The sequence below is a fragment of the Nannospalax galili genome, unplaced genomic scaffold (genome assembly GCF_000622305.1).
Source record: "Nannospalax galili isolate Female #2095 unplaced genomic scaffold, S.galili_v1.0 scaffold27, whole genome shotgun sequence".
Classification (NCBI taxonomy): Eukaryota; Metazoa; Chordata; class Mammalia; order Rodentia; family Spalacidae; genus Nannospalax; species Nannospalax galili.
In genome coordinates this window covers 3,818,374-3,837,439 of record NW_008357993.1, presented here as the reverse complement: position 1 = coordinate 3,837,439, position 19,066 = coordinate 3,818,374, and the positions used below count along the sequence as shown (strand labels likewise).

Here is a 19,066-nt window from a genome sequence, read left to right as displayed (position 1 = left end):
TGGACTTTTTGAGACAGGGTCTCCTTGTAGCACCTTGTCCTGGAACTTACTATGTAGACCAGGCTGACCTCGAACTTACAAAGATCCATCTGCCTCTGCCTCCCAAGTGCTGGGATTAAAGGCGTGCACCACCATGCCTGGCTTAACACCTTTTCTAACTGCAAGAGCTTCCAGTCAGGGGGCCCATGTCAATAAACTCAGCCTGATCCAATTTTATGTTCCTTCCACCATTATCCCATACTCTTAAAATCCATTCCCAGACATATTCATTAGATTTCTGTTTGAATGAATTAGCAAATTCACAAAGTTCTTTAGTGGTACAGCGCACCTCCTCATGGACCACACTTTCTATCTCTCCTCCAGGGGCCTGCTTAGCTTTGAGTGTGGTTATAGGTCTAGAGGCAACAACAACTGGGCCCTGAGGAATATCAGCTGTCTTGCTGAATGGGATTAGTTTCCTCAATGGAATTAGTTTCCTCAGGCAAGGGTGGGAAGAGTGGGTTTGCTGAGGGTGGGAAGATTAATTCATCAGGTGAAGCAAATTCCTCAGAGTCTGAGGATTCTAAATCCTCAGCCTCCTCAGGGTTCTCCCACATGTCTCCATCCCACGTGTCAGGATTCCAATCTTTTCCTACCAATACCCACACCTTTACTGTTGACACCCGTCAAGGCTGGGAATTAATTTTATGTTGTAGGTCAGCCAAACGTATAATAAGGGCTCCAGCTTGGTTTTCTGCAGCTTTAGCTCTCTGTCTGCTGGAGAGAAGATTCTCTTCCAGGGCACACTTGGAAACATTTAAACTATTAATTCGAATATGGAGCTTGTCAATTTTATCATTAAGCTTATATCTTCATCACTTTATCCAGAGATGCTAAAAGTAACCAGCCAGCATCATTATTTTTCTTATTTTTCCACAAATCATCAAATGTTTTATGTATAGTGTCACTAAATTTCTTGCTCCTCACAAGAGGTGAGTTAGGAGATTCAAAAGGGTCTATCTCCATAATTGTTTCAAATAGTCTACACCACGGATTTTCAGTACTGTCCATGCTATCTGAAGACTCTGACTTGGAGAGTGTGCTCCAAATACCAACAAGCCCATTAGCTCACAGGATAGAGTCCGAGTAGTCCAACAATGGCTGCACTACACTGGAGAGGCTGAGAATCCTTAGTCGCTCAGTCCACAAGGCTGGATGTCTCAGTAGTCCCAATCTGGTGCTGAAGGTCTGACAGATTCCAAAATATCAGCTAGTCTTCAGTCTACAGCAGCAAGATGAACTCACCAGCGAGAGAGAAGGCAAGCAGCAAAAAGCCTGGCATTCTGTTCTGCCTTGGTCTTTTATACCGGTTGCCATCAGAAGGTAATGCCCACATTTAGGGTGTGTCTTCTGGCTTTAGTTGATCCAATCAAGAAGATGTCTTTCATTTCAGTTAATCCCAGATCCAATGAAGCTGACACCCAGGATTAGTCATATGAACTCACCAGCGAGAGAGAAGGCAAGCAGCAAAAAGCCTGGCATTCTGTTCTGCCTTGGTCTTTTATACCGGTTGCCATCAGAAGGTAATGCCCACATTTAGGGTGTGTCTTCTGGCTTTAGTTGATCCAATCAAGAAGATGTCTTTCATTTCAGTTAATCCCAGATCCAATGAAGCTGACACCCAGGATTAGTCATCACAGTGTTGGATAGCTTAAGTTGTCAACATACCTGGGGACAGGGAACCTCAATTGGGGAAATTCCTCTATCAGATTGGCTTGTGGCTAATTTCTTGATTGTTGAGGGATGTGGGAGAAACAAGCCCACTTTGGGTGGTTCCACCCCTGAACATAGTCCTGGGTCATGTAAGAAAGCCTGCTGAGCACATGCCAGGGTAGCAGTAAGCAGTGCTCCTCTATGGTCTGAGCTTCAGTTCCTGCCTTGCTTAAATTCTTGCTTTGACTTCCCTCAGTAATAGGCTGCTACTTAGAAGAGTAAGATGTTATAAATCCTTCCCCAGGTTGATTTTCGCCAGTGTTTCATCACAGCAATAGAAAATAACTGAGGCAGATGGTGTTTTGAATTCATTTACATTTACCTCATAATTGTTTCTGTTTTTTAATTGACAAAATCTCATCTGTGTCACCAAGAGCATTGGTAAGGCATAATTTCTTTAAAAAGAACTAAAAAATTCCTTAAATTCTGGTACTCTTTTTGTCAGTGTTTTTAAAAATTTAGTCTTTGACAATTTCATACATGTATATAATACATTCTAGTCTCACCATCTCAACCTCTCTTATTATCCCCTCTACAAAGTCCCCTGCTCCAAATAAATCTCCCTCCCACTCTCTTGTCTTTTTAGTTTTTTATTTTTATTTTGTGACCCACTGAGTTTGAGTTTAACCTGGGCAACCCACATGGATATGGCTGTGGAACATGGGTCCATCACCCTTAGCTACACCACTAATGATGATGACTTTCCATTTCCCCAGCAATCAACTGCTAGCTCTTCCAGCAGGGGCTGTGCACCATAAGCCTTTTCCTCATCCATGACTGAATGTTGACTGGTCTAGTCTTGTGTAGGCCCTATGCAATTACATATAGCTGCTATGAGTTCATGACTACAATGCCATCATATGCCTAGAAGACAGCTTTTATGGCCCTCTTCCCCATCATCTGGCTCTTACAATTTTTTTCTGCAACATCTTCTGTGATGTTTCCTGAGTCTTAGAATGGATGATACAGATGTTCCATTGAGGACTAAGCAGTCACTCTCAGCATCTCTAATCTCTGCTTTAACTTTTGTTTGCTGCAAAAAGAAGCTTCTCTGACCAAAACCAAGGGTAGCATAAGGCTGTGGGTATAAACATAAATATTTAGAAGGGAGTTTGATAACATGTTCATTTAGAAAAAAAAAAAGAGCAATAGATTTACCTCTAGGGCCTATGACCTTCCCAAGCTGTGGGCCTTTGACCAGGTCCATAGTACCAGGAATGAACTCCCTCATATGGAGCCAGCCTCAGATCCTATAAGAATGTAGGTGGTTACCCCCACAGCAGCCATGTCATTGTACTAGTAGGGATGTCTTGCCTGGTAGGCCTGTATTCTAGCATGTGAGGTCAACAGCTAGGTAATACCCATGATGATGTTTCTCCCACAGCTGCCTCTATAGTATTTTCTTATACTATGAAAACTACCAGCTACCCAGCAGGTGGGAAGCTTCCAACTCAGTTCCAGCATGATTTCTTTATGTCCTATAACTAAAGTGTGTGGTGCCTTCAGCAATAGGATCTAACCATCTAGCTCTAGTTCAGGAGCAATGGCAATTATCCTTTTGTTTTGGAGGCCTCTACAGCCTTCATGGCCACGTACTTACAGAGAAGCATCCCATTCTGGAATTAAGATTTTTATTAAATAACCTATGGCTTCTGATATTGGCATTATCTACACACACAAGGTACCACAATTCAAATTTTCTTAAATTATACTTTTAGCCAGCTTATAAGTTATTAGCTTTCCTTATGGCTTCTTTATGCATTAATAGTTTGGTTAACACTCTCCCCACCCTGTACTCTCCCCTATGCCTCTGCCCTACCCTTGCTCAAACCTTACCACCCCTAGTATTTACTTCCTCTACTTTCATATTGTGTTTTACTTTCCTTAGCCTGAAAGGGCCCTCCGTATGACCCAGATACAGCTTTCAGATCTCTACAGACATTCCTAGTTATAATCTAACAAATCTAAAAATTCAAATTTCACTTAATGTAATATTTTCTAGTTCTATTCATTTTCCTACACACTTCATAATTTTAATTTTATTTATAGCTCAATAAATTCCACTGTATATATGTACCACATTTTCATTATCCATTCATTGGTTAATGGACATTTGAGTTGATTCTACTTCCTAGCTGTTGTAAATAGTGCAGCAGTGAACATGGCTTTGTGAGAGTCTGTGTAGTAGGATGTAGAGTCCTTTGAATATATGCACAGGAGTGGTATAATTAGGAGGTCATATGGTAGTTCTATTTTTAGTTTTTGTAGAAACTTCCAGACTGTTTTCTATAGTGGCTGTACTAGTTTACCCTCCTACCATTGATAAAGATACCTCAATGTCAAAATGGTTGAAGTGTATGAAAATAAAGTAAAAATAAGACTTGTTTCTCTAATTTCTTTCTCAGTATGTTTGTTACTGTCATGTAGGAAGGCTACTGATTTTTGTGTGTTACTTTTGAATTCTGCCACTTTGCTTTAAGAGTTTTCTTTTTTCTTTCTCTTTTTTAGAAAAAATATTTTATTATTTTTATTTTGTGTGTATGTGTGTATTGCCTGCATGTAGGTAAGTGCACCTGTGTCATGCAGTGCCTGTGGAGGACAGAAGAGGCTGTCGGATCCCCTGGAACTGTAGTTATGGACAGTTGCTAGCTGCCATGTGGGTGCTAGGATTCGAAACTGGGTCTTCTGCATGAACAGTGTTCTTAACTGCTGAGCTATCTCTCTAGCCTCTGCTTTAGAAGTTTTCTAGTGGAGTTCTCCAGGGTCTTTTGTATATCACATCATCTTTCTCAAGTTTTTGATGCTTCCTTTTTCTTAGTCTTTTCAGAGGGTGTATTATAAAATTTACATATTTCTACGAGTCACATTTTTCTTTAAATTGCATTTCAATAGCCTCTTGACTCCAGGGTCAAGATGTTTGTTAGTTATTTTGTAGAAATAATAACCCAGTCCCTGCTATCTTGCAGCGACCCCTATGCAGACTACTGCCTGACCAACACTGTCTCTTTAAATGGAATGCTTCCTTTTCTCAGAGGTGTTAAAGATCAAAAAAAAAAAAAAAAAAAAAACCCAAAACAAACCCAAACAAACAAACAAAAAAAAACCCACAAAAAGCAAAACCAACTACAAACGTATTAGAACTAGTGAAATATCATAACTTTATATTATTTAGTTTCCTAATTATAGAAAATATGTCTGTACACAGCAAATTAATTTGTTTTCACAATTGTAGATAACATTTCTTATTATTTTCCTTTGTAAGATATTTCTCTATTATCTAATAAGTAAGCTAATTTAAATAATTGAAATAAAAACTTTTTTTCCAACTTTGCCTTTTTTGGGTTTGTTTAGTTTTCTTGTCAGTGACCAAAATTATTATTATTATTACTTACAGGTATGTATTATATTGCACACTAAACATATTCTTCTTTCCTCCCTTCTCCTTTCTTGCCTCTTGCTTTCTGTTAGGTCCTTTTGTTCTTCTAGAAAATTTTACTTCTACTTTCATTTAATATATATGTAAGTGATTTTATGTGACTATATAAAATCTAAGAACTATAATGAGAGAAAGCATATAATACTTGTCATTCTGAGCCTGACTTAATTTGCTTAACATTATTGTTTCCTTTTATATTCATTTCCTTGCGAATGATAACTTCAAGCTTCTTTCTGAGATATGCATGCCACTTTGTCCTTATTCATTTCTCTGATTTTAGATCCTGAGTTTGGTTCCATTACTTAGCTATTCTGAATAGTTTTGCAACAAATATTGATGTGAAAATATCTTTGTAATATGTTGAGTTGGAGTCCTTTGACTAAATACCCAGGATGGGTATAATTGGGTTGCATTAACGTTTCTAGTTTTTATGAGAACCCTCCATAATGATTTCCATAGACTTGAGATTAGTTTACAGTTCTACCAGCAGCATATAAGTGTCTCTTTTTGTCTACATCCTCAGCAGTATTTATTGTCACTTGTTTTTAACTGACTGCCATTCTGACTAGGGTAAGATGGAATCTCGATATAGTCTCTTATTTTATTTTCTTATTTTATTTTTAGTAAAGCAAATGTTGATTTATTAAGGAAAAGTTGAGAGAGCACTCCTGGGATTGGGAAGGGCCACATGGAATACCCTCAATGTAGTTTTGTTATTTAACTAGACAGGTTGAACATTTTTTCATTTGTTTATTGGCCATGTGTGCTTCATCTTTTGCTAACTGTTCATTTCATTAGGCCATTTGTTGATTGGGTTGTTTGTTTTGTTTTCTTATTACTCAGTTTTGTAGAGTTTTTGTATATCTGTCTGTTTTGAGACAGCGTCTCCCTGTAGCCCCAGATGACCTGGAACTCACTATGTAAACCAGACTGGCCTCAGTCTCACAGAGATCCAACTTGCCTCTGCCTTTTAAGTGTTGGGATTAAGGGTATATGGCACCACATCTGGCTGTTACTCTTTTTTTTTTTTTAAGTTCTTTGTATGCTCTAGATATCAGTCTTCTATTAGGTGTATAGCTGTATAAAATACACAAAAATTCCCCTGCAAGATTCCATCCTGCAGTCTGTTGTGAGCAGCTGTATTCAGTTATCTCCTTCCAGCCTCTTCGTGGCGAAGTGAGAGCCTCCGCCTCATGGAAGACTTGATGAACATGGACATGAGCCCTCTGAGGCCTCAGAACTATCTTTTCGGCTGTGAACTAAAGGCTGACAAAGACTATCACTTTAAGGTGGATAATGATGAAAATGAACACCATCTATCATTAAGAATGGTCAGTTTAGGAGCTAGCGCAAAAGATGAGTTACACATTGTTGAGGCAGAGGCAATGAATTATGAAGGCAGTCCAATTAAAGTAACACTGGCAAGTTGGAAAATGCCTGAACAACAACCGGTTTCCCTTGGGGGATTTGAAATTACACCACCTGTTGTCTTAAGGTTGAAGTGTGGTTCAGGGCCTGTACATATTAGTGGACAGCACTTAGTAGCTGTGGAGGAAGACACAGAATCAGAAGATGAAGAGGAGGAGGATGTAAAACTCTTAAGTATATCTGGAAAGTGGTCTGCCCCTGGAGGTGGTAGCAAGATTCCACAGAAAAAAGTAAAACTTGCTGATGAAGATGATGAGGATGGTGATGAAGATGAAGATGATGATGATGATTTGAAGATGAGGAAACTGAAGAAAAACCTCCAGTGAAGAAATCTATTAGATACTCCAGCCAAAAATGCACAAAAATCAAACCAGAATGGAAAGGTCAAGAATCTTTCAAAAAACAGGAAAAAACTCCTAAAACACCAAAAGGACCTAGTTCTGTAGAAGACATTAAAGCAAAAATGCAAGCAAGTATAGAAGAAGGTGGTTCTCTTCCCAAAGTAGAAGCCAAGTTCATCAATTATGTGAAGAAATGCTTCTGAACGACCAGGAGGCTATTCAAGATCTCTGGCAGTGGAGGAAGTCTCTCTAAGAAAATAGTTCAAAGTGTTTCAGAAAACTCGATCATCTTACTTCGTTTCTGTAACAGTTGATACCTGGTTATTCTTTTTATAATGCAAAGTGAGAACTTCCTTTACCATATTTGATAAATGTCATCCAGAATTCATTGCCAAGAATGTGTTGTCTAAAATGCCTGTTTAATTTCTAAGGCTGGAACTCCACCCTTTACTTCATTTTAAGTATGTATGGAATGTTATGATAGGCTGTAGTAATAGTGGTGGTCAGACATGGAAATGGTGGAGACACAAAAATATACATATGAAATAAACTCAGTATTTTAAGTGGAAAAAAAAAGACAATTAAATTTTTAGGCATAGAAAACATTTCTGTACATAGAAGATAGATTTCTTTAGCCTCTGGGTTGTAGATGATTACTGTATTATTCTTAATTTGTGTTTTTTTAAGGAAGTGTATCTGTTTTTACATCATACTGAATTTATCAGATTTTAAGCTAATTTTGGTTTATTGTGTCTAATTTTATATTAAAGAGTAACTTTTATCTATGAATTGTAAAATATACGTCAGCTAATGCTTTAGAGTTTAAGTTGTTGACCAGTTTAAATGTAAGCTTTTGAAAATTGTCTTTGACAGGTTACAAAAACAGAATTGGAGAAATTAAAATCCAGCTATCGACAATTAATAAAAGAAATGAATTCTGCCAAAGAGAAATATAAAGAAGCCATAGCCAAAGGTATGACTGAATTTGATAGTTTTCTGTGATGATTTTTATTTTTGTCATTTGAAAGCTGCCTTTGTAAGCAGTGGAATGATTCCATTTAGAACAGTTTTGATATTAAAAATCTCAAAATGTATTAAAATATTGGCTGTCATGTTGCAAATTAAATTTTTGTGTGTACGTTTTACATGATTCAAAGTGTTTTCGAATAGTTCACACTAAATGGAATTAAGTAGCATTTGTGAAAGGATGCAAGAAGTGTATAAAATTTACTCTGGCATTAGATTTACTTACTTAATTAGAAAATATTAAATGAAAAAGATAGTAGTCTGTGCAGAAGTCATTTAAAATCTTTTTACCTGTGGTATTTAAAAAAACCATTAAAACTAAAAGACCATTTATGTATTTATTTTGTTGTAAAAATTTCATAGAGTCTTAGAAGGGGAAAGAGAAGCATGGTATTAATGTTTCAAGTAGGTATTCTTTGTTATAGTTCCTTACATGATTTCATGTAAAATTTTGTTAATGTTGAATTTTGGTAGAAAGTCATCATAGATTAGGAACAGGAACTTTTGTGTTGCTGTTATTAAGCAGTATTTTCCTTCTGCTCAAAGGTGACTAAAGCCTTTATATTCCTTATTCTTTTATTAAAATTTTCTTTCTTGATAAATAAAAGCTTTATAAGAAACTATTTTCCTTTCATTTTTAATTTACTTTTCTCTTTTATGGATACATTTCATCTATCTTTTATTATATATTCTGTTGTTATTTTGTGGAAATGAATGAGAAAAACAACTCTATTTGGAGATTATATATATATATGTTTTTTGAGACAGGGTGAAGTTTTTGTTTATCTATAGCCCCAGCTGGCCTGGCCTGGAACTTGCTATGTAGACCAGGCTGACTTTGATCTTACAGAGATCTGCCTGGCTCTGCCTCCCAGTGCTGGGATTAAAGGCATGTGGCTCCATACCTAACTCTTGGCTTTATTTTCAACAGTGAAACTACATGTCATTCCCAGTAGACCATAAGTGATGCTAATTCAAATTCAGCCATCCCTCCCTCTTTGCCTCCCATCTCTCCTCCTTTTCATTGCCCTTACCCATCTTCTTCCTCTCCATCCCACTCTTCCAATGCTTCATATTCTGATTCTTAAACTGTTTCAGTAGCTTTTTATATAAAAAATGGGTCCATGTTTATAGTTTTATTTTTGCTTAATTTATTTTCATGCAGCTCAACTATTTTGAGATTTGGGGTGTCCTTATTAATATGTTTTTAAAGTTTCATATACATAACTTATTCCTCTATTGTTTTATTTTTTTGGTTTATTTATTTATTTATGTTTTTATTTTTATTTTCTGTGTATGAATATTTTGTCTGCATGTATGTAAGTGCACCTATTTGTACAGTGCCTGTGGAAGCCAGAAGAGGGCATTGGATCACCTGCAACTGGAGTTATGGACAGTTGTTAGCTGCCGTGTGAATGCTGGGAACTGAATCCTGGCCCTCTGCAAGAGCAGCCAATGCTCTTAACTGTTATAGAGCCTGTTTTTATTTCTTTTCAACTAGATGAAACACTGTAGCAGGAAGGCAGTGAGAGCCTCAGGACAATACTTGTAATTGGCTCCCTTCCTTTCTCACCTTCTTCCATCTCTGTTTCTTTTCTTTTTTTCTTGAGCTGGAGATTGACTCTAGGGCCCTCTGCATGCTAAGCAAGTGCTTTACCACTCACCTAGCTATATTCCTAGTCCTGGGAATTTCTCACAGACACACAAATCAAGTTCATAATCAGAAGAATAAAGAAATAAAAGTAGCCAAAACCAAGTCTGTCTGATTTCAGTGTCCATGGTCTGGTTAGTTTTACTTCTTCCTATGAAAAAAATGAGCTAAATGAAACTTCATTAGCAATAATGGAAGGCAAAAACTTTTAGACTGTTAGTGACCCCAATTTTCTTCCCTCATTTATTTCAAGATTATTTGTTCTTAAGTATTTTGAACTCAGTATTTCTCCAGCTTGTTCATGTTGTAGAAATATATATTATTTTCACTTGTATTCTTACATGTAGACATTTATGTACCTTATGTAGCACACTTTAGGAAATTGATAAAAAGAATTTTAAGGGTAAATATCAGGGCCAGAGACATGGATCACCACTTATGAGCACTGACTGCTCTTGTGGAAAACCCAAGTTCTGTTCTAGCACCCAGTGTCAGCTTGCAGCTGTCTATAAATCCAGTGGCAGGTGATCCAGTGCCTTTCTTCTTCTTACCCCCACAGGCACCAGGTAGGTACATGGTCCCTATCCATTCATGCAGGCAAACACCCATACACATAAAAATAATTTTTTTTTTTTTAATAAAAGCCTTGCTCACCTTACCTTTGTATTTCTGGCCAGCAGTCACCAGCTTCCTGGGGCCAGCTTCTTTCCTGGGTAAGTTCTGCCACCTGTCCACTGTACCTTGACTCTCTTAGCCTCGATTGCCTTCCCAGCTCCCCAACCCTGTCTCTCCTCCTACCATGGGCACTGGCCATTTCCTCTCTTGGCCTGTGGACTGCCCTCTTGGCCTAGGCTCTCCACTGCTTCCTGATCCTTTGTACCCACACCAACCTAGTTCCTAGGTCTAGTCCCTGGGAGCCCTCAGGGCCTGTTCCCTCCCCAAACTCACCTTTACATGTCTGAGACAGGCTCTGGGCCCTGACTAGCCCAATCCCCAAAGGCCAGCATCTTTCCTGGAGGGATCCAGGCTGTAGGAGAAAGCCTGAGAGCATCTGATCCTCATCCGACTTGGGCCTCTGTGGGAGCTCCTGAGCAGTAGGACAAAAGCCATCTGGCCCCTCCAATATAAAATCAAAGGAGAGAACCTGAAGCCTAGAACTACCATTTTTTATGCCCAACAAGTAAACCACAAAGGCACATAAAGTTTACGAAAAGAAGCAGACCTAAATTCACCAAGGAAGGCTTGAGTCTCACAAAAGAATCAGAAACTACAAAAGAAATCCACATATCAAAGTCGCAGCAAAAAAATAATAACATGAAAAACCCAGATAATGTATCCCCATCAAGTACCAAAAGTCCTGTACAGGAGTACAATTAGAACCCCCTAGAGATAACACAGGACATAGAATTCAAAAGAAAAATTATAAAATGCTAAAATAATTCAGTGAATTTAAAGAATACACAAACAAAGAAATCAAGGAACTGAAGGAAGATAGGGACAAACTTCTGAATGAATTCAGAAATGACTTAGAAATATTGAAGTAATACTCAGGCTGAAATGAAGAAGGAAGTGAAACAGTCAATATCCAATTAGAAATGACAGGAGAAAGCCTCACCAGTAGGATGAATGAAATGGCAAACAATATCAAGACTGGAAGACAAAGTGAATGAATTAGACCACTCAAGAAAAATATAAGAAAATACAAGAATGGAATATGCAGGAATTCTGTGATACTATAAAAAGACCAGACTTAAGCATCATAGGCATAGAGGAAGGAGAAGAATCTCAGGAGAATGATATGGACCAGATCTTCAACAGGAATGTAGAAGAAAATTTCCCAAAATTAAAGAAAGACATGCCCATACAAATACAAGAAGCACATATAGCACCAAATAGACAGGACCAGAAAAGAAACTTTCCACGGCACATCAGAGTAAAAACACTAAATGTACAGAAAAAAGAGAGTACTGAAAGCTGCAAAAGAAAAACAAGTCATATATAAAGGAAAACCCATCAGAATTACAGCTGCCTTTTCAGTGGAAGCTATGAAATCCAGAAGAGCCTGGACCAAAGAATTCCCAGTTCTAAATTACCACAGATGCCAACCCAGATTACTTTACCCAGCCAAAATGTCTATTATAGTCGAAGGGGAAAGAAAACTCTTCCATGACTTAAATAGGCTGAAAGAATTCATGTCCACAAAACCAGCCCTTCAGAGAGATCTTGAAGCAATACAAAGAGCTGAAGAAAGGGATGACTATACCCAAGGGGTTGTGGAAAGAAACTTAATGAAGGTATAACTGGAAATGCACAGCTACACCAAGTGCGAACAGAAATCAAAACAACAGGAATCAATACACATCTTTCATTAATAACTTTAAATATCAATGGAGTGAACTTCTGAGTCAAAAGACACAGATTAGTTGAATGGATTAAGAAACAAAACGGCTCAGTGGCTAAGAACACTGGCTGTTTTTGCAGAAGACCTGGGTTCGAATCCCAACACCTACATGGCAGGTAAGAACTATCCCTAACTCCAGTTCCAGGGGATCCGATAGTCTCTTCTGTCTTTCACCGGCATTGCATGGCACAGGTGCACTTACCTACATGCAGGCAATATACACATACACATAAAAATAATAAAATATTAAAAAAAAGAAACAAAACCCATTTTTTGGTTGTCTGCAAGAAACCCATCTCACTTTCTAAGACAGGCATTACCTTAAGGTGAAAGGATGGAAAAAGTATTCCAAGCAAATGGTACTAAGAAAAAAGCAGGAATTGCAATTCTCATGTCTGAAAAATAGATTTCAAATTAAAATGAATCAGAAGAGATAAAGAGGGCCACTTCATTCTGATCGAAGGAACAATTGACCAAGTAGATATTACAATCATGAACATATATTTACCAAACTCTGGTGCACCCAGCTTCATAAAAACAGTACTACAGGACTTTAAGACCCAGATTGATCCCAATTCATTAATAGTAGGGAACTTCAATACCCCATTGTTTCCATTAGGTAGGTCAACAGGACAGAAAATCAACAGAGAGACATCTGAATTAAACAATACCATACATCAAATGTACCTAACAGACATCTACCGAATATGCCACCCAAGCACCAAAGAATATACTTTTTATTCAGCACCCCATGGAACTTTCTCCAAAATCGACCACGTACTGGGGCGCAAAACAAGCCTGAACAAATACAAAAAGATTGAAATAATTCCATGCATTCTATCAGACCACAATGCAATAAAGCTTAAAATCAACACTGGAATAAGCCCTAGTAACTACATGAACACATGGAGATTAAACAATGCATTCCTGAATGATGAATGGGTCAAAGGAGAAATTAAGAAAAAAAGAAAAATATTATTGGAACTAAATGAAAAGGACAATACAACACAACAAAACCTCTTATTGAACCAAATGTTAAGATAAATTGAATTTAAATATGATTTTGCTTTGAAGTTTTTTAGTTTACTTGAGGATATACTGAAGAATCAGAAAAGATGTTTAATTGCTCACTAATTATGTATTCAGATGTAGCCTACTTAATTGACTGTGTGAGTAGGCTTACTCTAGACTTTTATATTTACCAAGCCTCAGAATACCTCTGATAGTATTTGTGAGGCCTTCTCTTACACAAGAAACGTGAATGCTTCTGTGCTGTCACCCATCCTATTCAAGGAAAAGAAGCAAAATATGCTGCACAAGCGCATTATACTCAGTGTGGAAATACTTGGAAGGAGCTCTTATCATCCTCTTTTATTATAAGAGTGGGGAAACAAACTCTTTTCCTAATTATCTTTTCTCTTTGAAAGATAAAAACGTGCCAAGGGATTGGTATATCCATCATCATTTGCAATCCCTTACCCTACACAGATAGAATAAGAGGCCCCTACTGCTGGAGCTATGGGATTAGCTTCAAATCCATTCAAAAGTACATTTTTTCTGTAATTGGAAAGTAGTTTTTCTTAAAGTGCTTCTTTATGCATTATGAATAGTTCTGTGATATTTTATAGCCAGTTAAAATTGATTAGCTCCTTCCAGTTGTTTCTTTAAGGTACTTTAATCATGAAAACCAGTTTGAGATGAGTCCAGCCTTGGGGCAGATGGTTAAATTTATGTTTAAATATATCCAAAGTTTAAGAAAATGAAGACTTTTAAACGCCTTAGTTGATTTCTTCAAAGAATTCATGGAAATGACAGATGTGCTTCTGATATAGTTACTTATTTTTTTGTCTTTTTGAAGCAGGGTCTTCCTGTAGCCCCAGCTGTTCTGGAACTCACTATGTAGACCAGGCCTGCCTTGAACTCACAGACATCCACCTGCCTCTGCCTCCCAAGTGTTGGGACTACAGGCGTGCGCCACCACGCCTGGCCCTGATACAGTTTTTTAAATATCAGAATCATATATGAGTGGTTAATGAATGTCTTCTAGAAAACCTTCTGGAATTCAGATAGTCACCATGTGTGAAATGCATTTTGGATATGGCACTTGCTGAAGGCCACAGAATAGTTCAAATTATGATTGTTATGACTCCATCTAAAATGTCCTCCAGAGGCCACATGTTGCAGGCTTGGTTGCCAGCCACTGGACTTTGGAAAGTGAAGGGGATTTTGACCTTATCAATGCATTAATTTGCTGATGGTTCATAATTCAGTGAGCTATTGTGGGGAAACTGGCACTTGAGGTGTCAAGTTAATGTGTTTTTTGGATATATCCTTGGAGATACTTCCCTCCCCTTCTGTCTCCTAAGGGTGTAATGAGGTGATCAGCCTTACTCTACCACATGCTCACCCTCATGATGTCCTTTCTTACTAAGCCCCAGAAACAATAGAACAAGTTAAACATGGAACACAACCTTGAGTCAAAATAAACTTTTTCTCCATTAAGTTGATTTTTCTCAGTTATTTTATCTCAAAGGAGAAAGCTGAATGAACACATTTCCTGATCATCAGCTTTGTAGAAGTCACTGAAAGTAAGAGCTTCTTTTCTTTTGTATCTACTCATTAATAGATGATATATTAGCAACTAACTTATGGCATGGATGCTTTTCACTACAGGGAGCTTAATATGATAGAAATTTTGCAAAATCATTAGGAGTAATGGCACTCTTAGTTATTAACCTAATTTGCATTGGGTTAAAGCTGTCCAGAAATTAGAGTGACCATTAAAATATTCTTATTAGATGTTGAAATATCATGTGGAATGAAGATGCCACATGATTTATTTATATAGTTTATGTAAGTGAAAATTCAATAATATGGTCCTACTTTGCTTAGTTTTCTTATATCAGTAAACCTGAGTGACACACAGAAAAATAATAAGATAAGTTATATTCTTTGCTTCATTTTCCTCTATGTTTAGTAAGAAAGCTGTTTAGAAATGTTAGTTTTGAACTTGATTACCAGAGAGATAAAATGAGAAATTAATATTGGCAGTTTTATCTACATAGTACATTATAGTCTTCCTAAAACTTTTGATTTTAAAAACCCATTTAGGCTTACATTTAATTTTTAAGAAGGGACTTTAATTTATGTATTTGAGAACTATTTATTGGGGCTAGGGAGATGACTCAGTGCACAAGAACCATCTGAGATTGGTACCTACTTAAAAAGCTGGGTGTGGCCACTGGCCTATAACCTCAGCCCTACCTGGACAGAGGCTGGAGGATTGCTGAGGCACTGACCAGCCAGGCTAGCTGAAAAATGGTGAGCTCCAGGTCAAAGGAATAAGGGTGAGAGCAATAGAACATAATAGCAGACATCTTCCTTTGGTCTCCATATGCATACACATGGATGTACATACATGCATACATCACACATGTATGTGCATAGACACACACATACAAATGTATATACACACATGAACACATAAAAGAACTGTTTATTGAGTTCTTATTCGCTAGGCACTGTTTTTTGAACCAGAGAGATTTTTAGAAAATAAAGTGCCTGCCTTTATGAGACTTAATTTTTGAACAGAAGATAGGTAATTAGCAAATCAGTAAAACATGTAGTATATTAAAGGGTGAGTACTGTGATGTAGAGAATGAAAAAGGTCGGTAGATGTTGAGAGGATTATCGGGTAAGTCTTATGGACTAAGAATCATTTAAGTAGGGGGTAAATGACCAGGGGGTGAGGGACTGGGGAGAGGACCAGGTGATGTTTTGGTTGAGAATGTACTTAACTGAGTTGACTGATGAGAAAAAGGTGTGGAGGAATGAGGTGCGCTTAAAGAAGAAGGACAGTGGTGGCACGGGAGGTACAGGATATATAGGACCTTTATAGCTAGAACATTTTGACTTTGTGAGTGAGATGATATGCTATTGGAAGATTTTGAGCAGAAGAGTGATGTAACTACTTAACATAGATTATTCTGGTGGCCTTTATTGAGACTAGTCCGAGGAGTGCAAAAATTACCGAACCGTTATTTTCTGGCCATTGCAACAGTCCTGACAGGAATCATCCAGTGTTGTACCTAGGTTGAAGGAGAAGCATTTAAATCTAGACAGTGGATTTTTATATTCATTGTAATTATGTTTTATAAGGTTACTGCAAATATTGAACTGTGGAATACAGAATTGTTCTTAGGGGACACAAAACGCTGAATTCCTACTAGTAAGATCACATTTTCCATAACACATGAATATATCTCATTATGTATGCTTGCATTTAATGACACCTTGTTTAATATGTATTGTGCATTATCCTTGAATTTGTAACCAATAGTGCTATAACTTATGATTAAACAAAGCTTATCTAACATGCATTTTTCTCCACAAAACCTGTTACCACCATGCATATAGGAACAGTAGACATGTCCTATAGTAATGTGAAGGTTACTAAGAGACTATAATAACAACTGATGTAGGCAGGAACCACTGATAGATATAAAAACTAGTGAGTGAACATTGGATGTGTAGCACCATATTAACATGTGAAGGTTTTCTCTACTAGTTATTAATTACAAAAGAAAATGAAATTATAACTTTGCTGAACAGAAAGCATATGGCATCTAGATACCTAAGGCAATTATAATAACTTTTATTTATTTATTTATTATTTATTTCTTTATATATATTTAAAGCATCATGTGAGCAGATCAACCAGACAGAGTTGAGTGAAACCTTGCCATCTTATGACTGGTGCTTCTTATTTTTAAAAAGTATTTATTATTATTATTGTTATTGTTATTAGCATATGTATTCACAGGAATGGCTGCAGCAGCCAGAAGAGGGTATAGGATCTCCTGGAACTGGAATTACAGACAGTTGTGAGCCTCCATGCGGCTGCTGGGAACCAAACTTGGGTCCTCTGCAAGAGCAGCAAGTGCTCCTACCTGATGAGCCAATTATAATAACTAATTATAATTATAATAACTTAAAAAGAGAAAAGTTTATTGAGCTTGTGTTTTTGGAGGTTCCTGTCCAGCATTGAGTAGCTCCCTCTGTTTGAGCCTCTGATGGGTATTATGCATGGGAGTGAACCACTCATATCGTGGGCTAGGAGAGAGAGAAAGACTGGGTACCACATCTATCCTGGATATGCCCCTAGTAACCTAAGGATCTTCCATTAAGTCCCACTGTCTCTGGGTTGTGCCACTCTGGGGACTGAGGCTTTAGCACATGGACTTTTAGGGCCATTCGCAATGTATTTCAGCACTTTAATAAAGTAGATGTTCATTTCTCGCATAGTTAACTCAAATACTAAGGATGGCCAAACAGTATTGGAGGATAGCACAGCCATTTTAAAAATAAGATGGTAAAATGCTTATTGTCATTGAAATCAAAACAGATTCTGTTGAGGGAAAGATCAGGCAGGACACCTGCTTCCTGTACACTCCTGGTGTCCTGCCTGATCATCTCACAACAGATCTACTTGTATAAAAAGTAGAAAATAGTCACTTTTGGAAAGTGACTATTTGGTTTTGGTTTTAGAAAGTAATCACTTTGTATTTATTATGAGGAGGCTTTGTACCATGATATTCAAGAAAAGGTAAGCACTATAGGAATTTATAATAAAAATACTTGACTTTCTAGACTAGCTTAATGACTAGTGTAGCTTGTTTTTTTAAAATGTCAACCTTACATAATTGAATTTTGCTAGCTTCATAATACTGTTTATGGCATGACATGCTATATACACACTCTGTTATTACAAAACATTAGATAGATTTGTCAACAAGTAGTGGTGAAAGAATTATAATTCAATCTCTGTGAATTTCATTATGTAGAGGAGGAAAAATTGGATATCCTCTTCCTTGTTAATTGACACACAGAATAACTCTGTGAACTGCTTCAATGCCTCTTATCATCTAAGTAAAAGCATACTCCAGACATATGATTACAGACATACGATTGTCTGTGAATGACAATTTGTTCACCCTATGTACTTTAAAGAAAACTTTTTGGGGGGCTAGAGAGATGGCTCAGCAGTTAAGAGCACTGGCTGGTCTTGCAGAGGACCTGGGTTTGATTCCCAGAACCCACATGGTGTCTAACTGTCTGTGATTCCAGTTCCAGGGGATCCAAAACCTTCTTTTGTCTCCATGGGTATTGCATGGCATGGGTGCACTATGTACATGCAGGCAATACACTCATACATATAAATTTAAGATAAATAAAATTAAAACTTTTTTATTGAATATTTACAATTTCTATACAATATAAGTTGATGGTATATAGATCCCCTCCCCTATCTGCACTTCCCTTTATTGTCCCCACTCAATTTAATGTATATAGCTTCCTGAGTGCTGGGATTAAAGGCATGTGCCACCACACCCAGCCTGCCCCTGCCCAATTTAATATATATAAATTATATCATATATATACTTATATATGGGATAGAATCTAATTTATGTCCCCAAATGTCCTTCAGTGTAGATCAATCCACTGGATTTTAGTTGACCTACCAAGAGTCCCATCTTTGAAAGAGACTGTCTCTCCCTTTCCCAGGAGCCATAAGTTGTTAAAATTTCCTTAGGTTGGGTTGAGGTGTCTTACCCACTTCCCCGTGTCTATGCTGGGATTTTTGTCTGGTTTGAACTTGCATGGGACTTGTGCATGCTTTCACCATTGATGTGAATTCATATGAGTCTCTAACTAGCTGTGTGGAAAACTGTTTTTTTTTTGTGGTCATCCACCACTTCTGGCTTCCCCAATCTTTCTTCCCCCTCTTCTACGATGATCCCTGACCCTTGGGAGGCAGAAGTTTGATATAGGTTCACCTTATGTACTTTATGTTACTTTTCATTTCATATGTAAGTAGTTTAAAATATATTAGAAAGTATACTAGTGGTCTGAGATATTCTGAATCAGATAGGTTATATGGCAAGAATTTTGTTAGTTTTTATTTTACAATAATTTTAAGTGAAGAATTAAAGTTTATTAATTTTTAAATAGCATACAAAGTAATGCATTTC

At 37.3% G+C, this 19,066-nt stretch overlaps 1 protein-coding gene and 1 pseudogene across 7 annotated transcripts in view; both read left to right on the top strand.

The window, feature by feature from the left end:
* Fer (FER tyrosine kinase) overlaps window positions 1–19,066 on the top strand; it is a 512,255-nt gene that overhangs the window by 93,924 nt on the left and 399,265 nt on the right. For all 7 annotated transcript variants that reach the window (XM_029557642.1, XM_008856015.3, XM_008856016.3 and 4 more), the window contains one exon: window positions 7,831–7,930. In XM_029557642.1, coding sequence (XP_029413502.1) covers window positions 7,831–7,930 — 100 coding nt within the window. The remainder of the gene's footprint in view (window positions 1–7,830; window positions 7,931–19,066) is intronic.
* On the top strand, window positions 6,382–7,218 carry LOC103752290 (annotated as a pseudogene).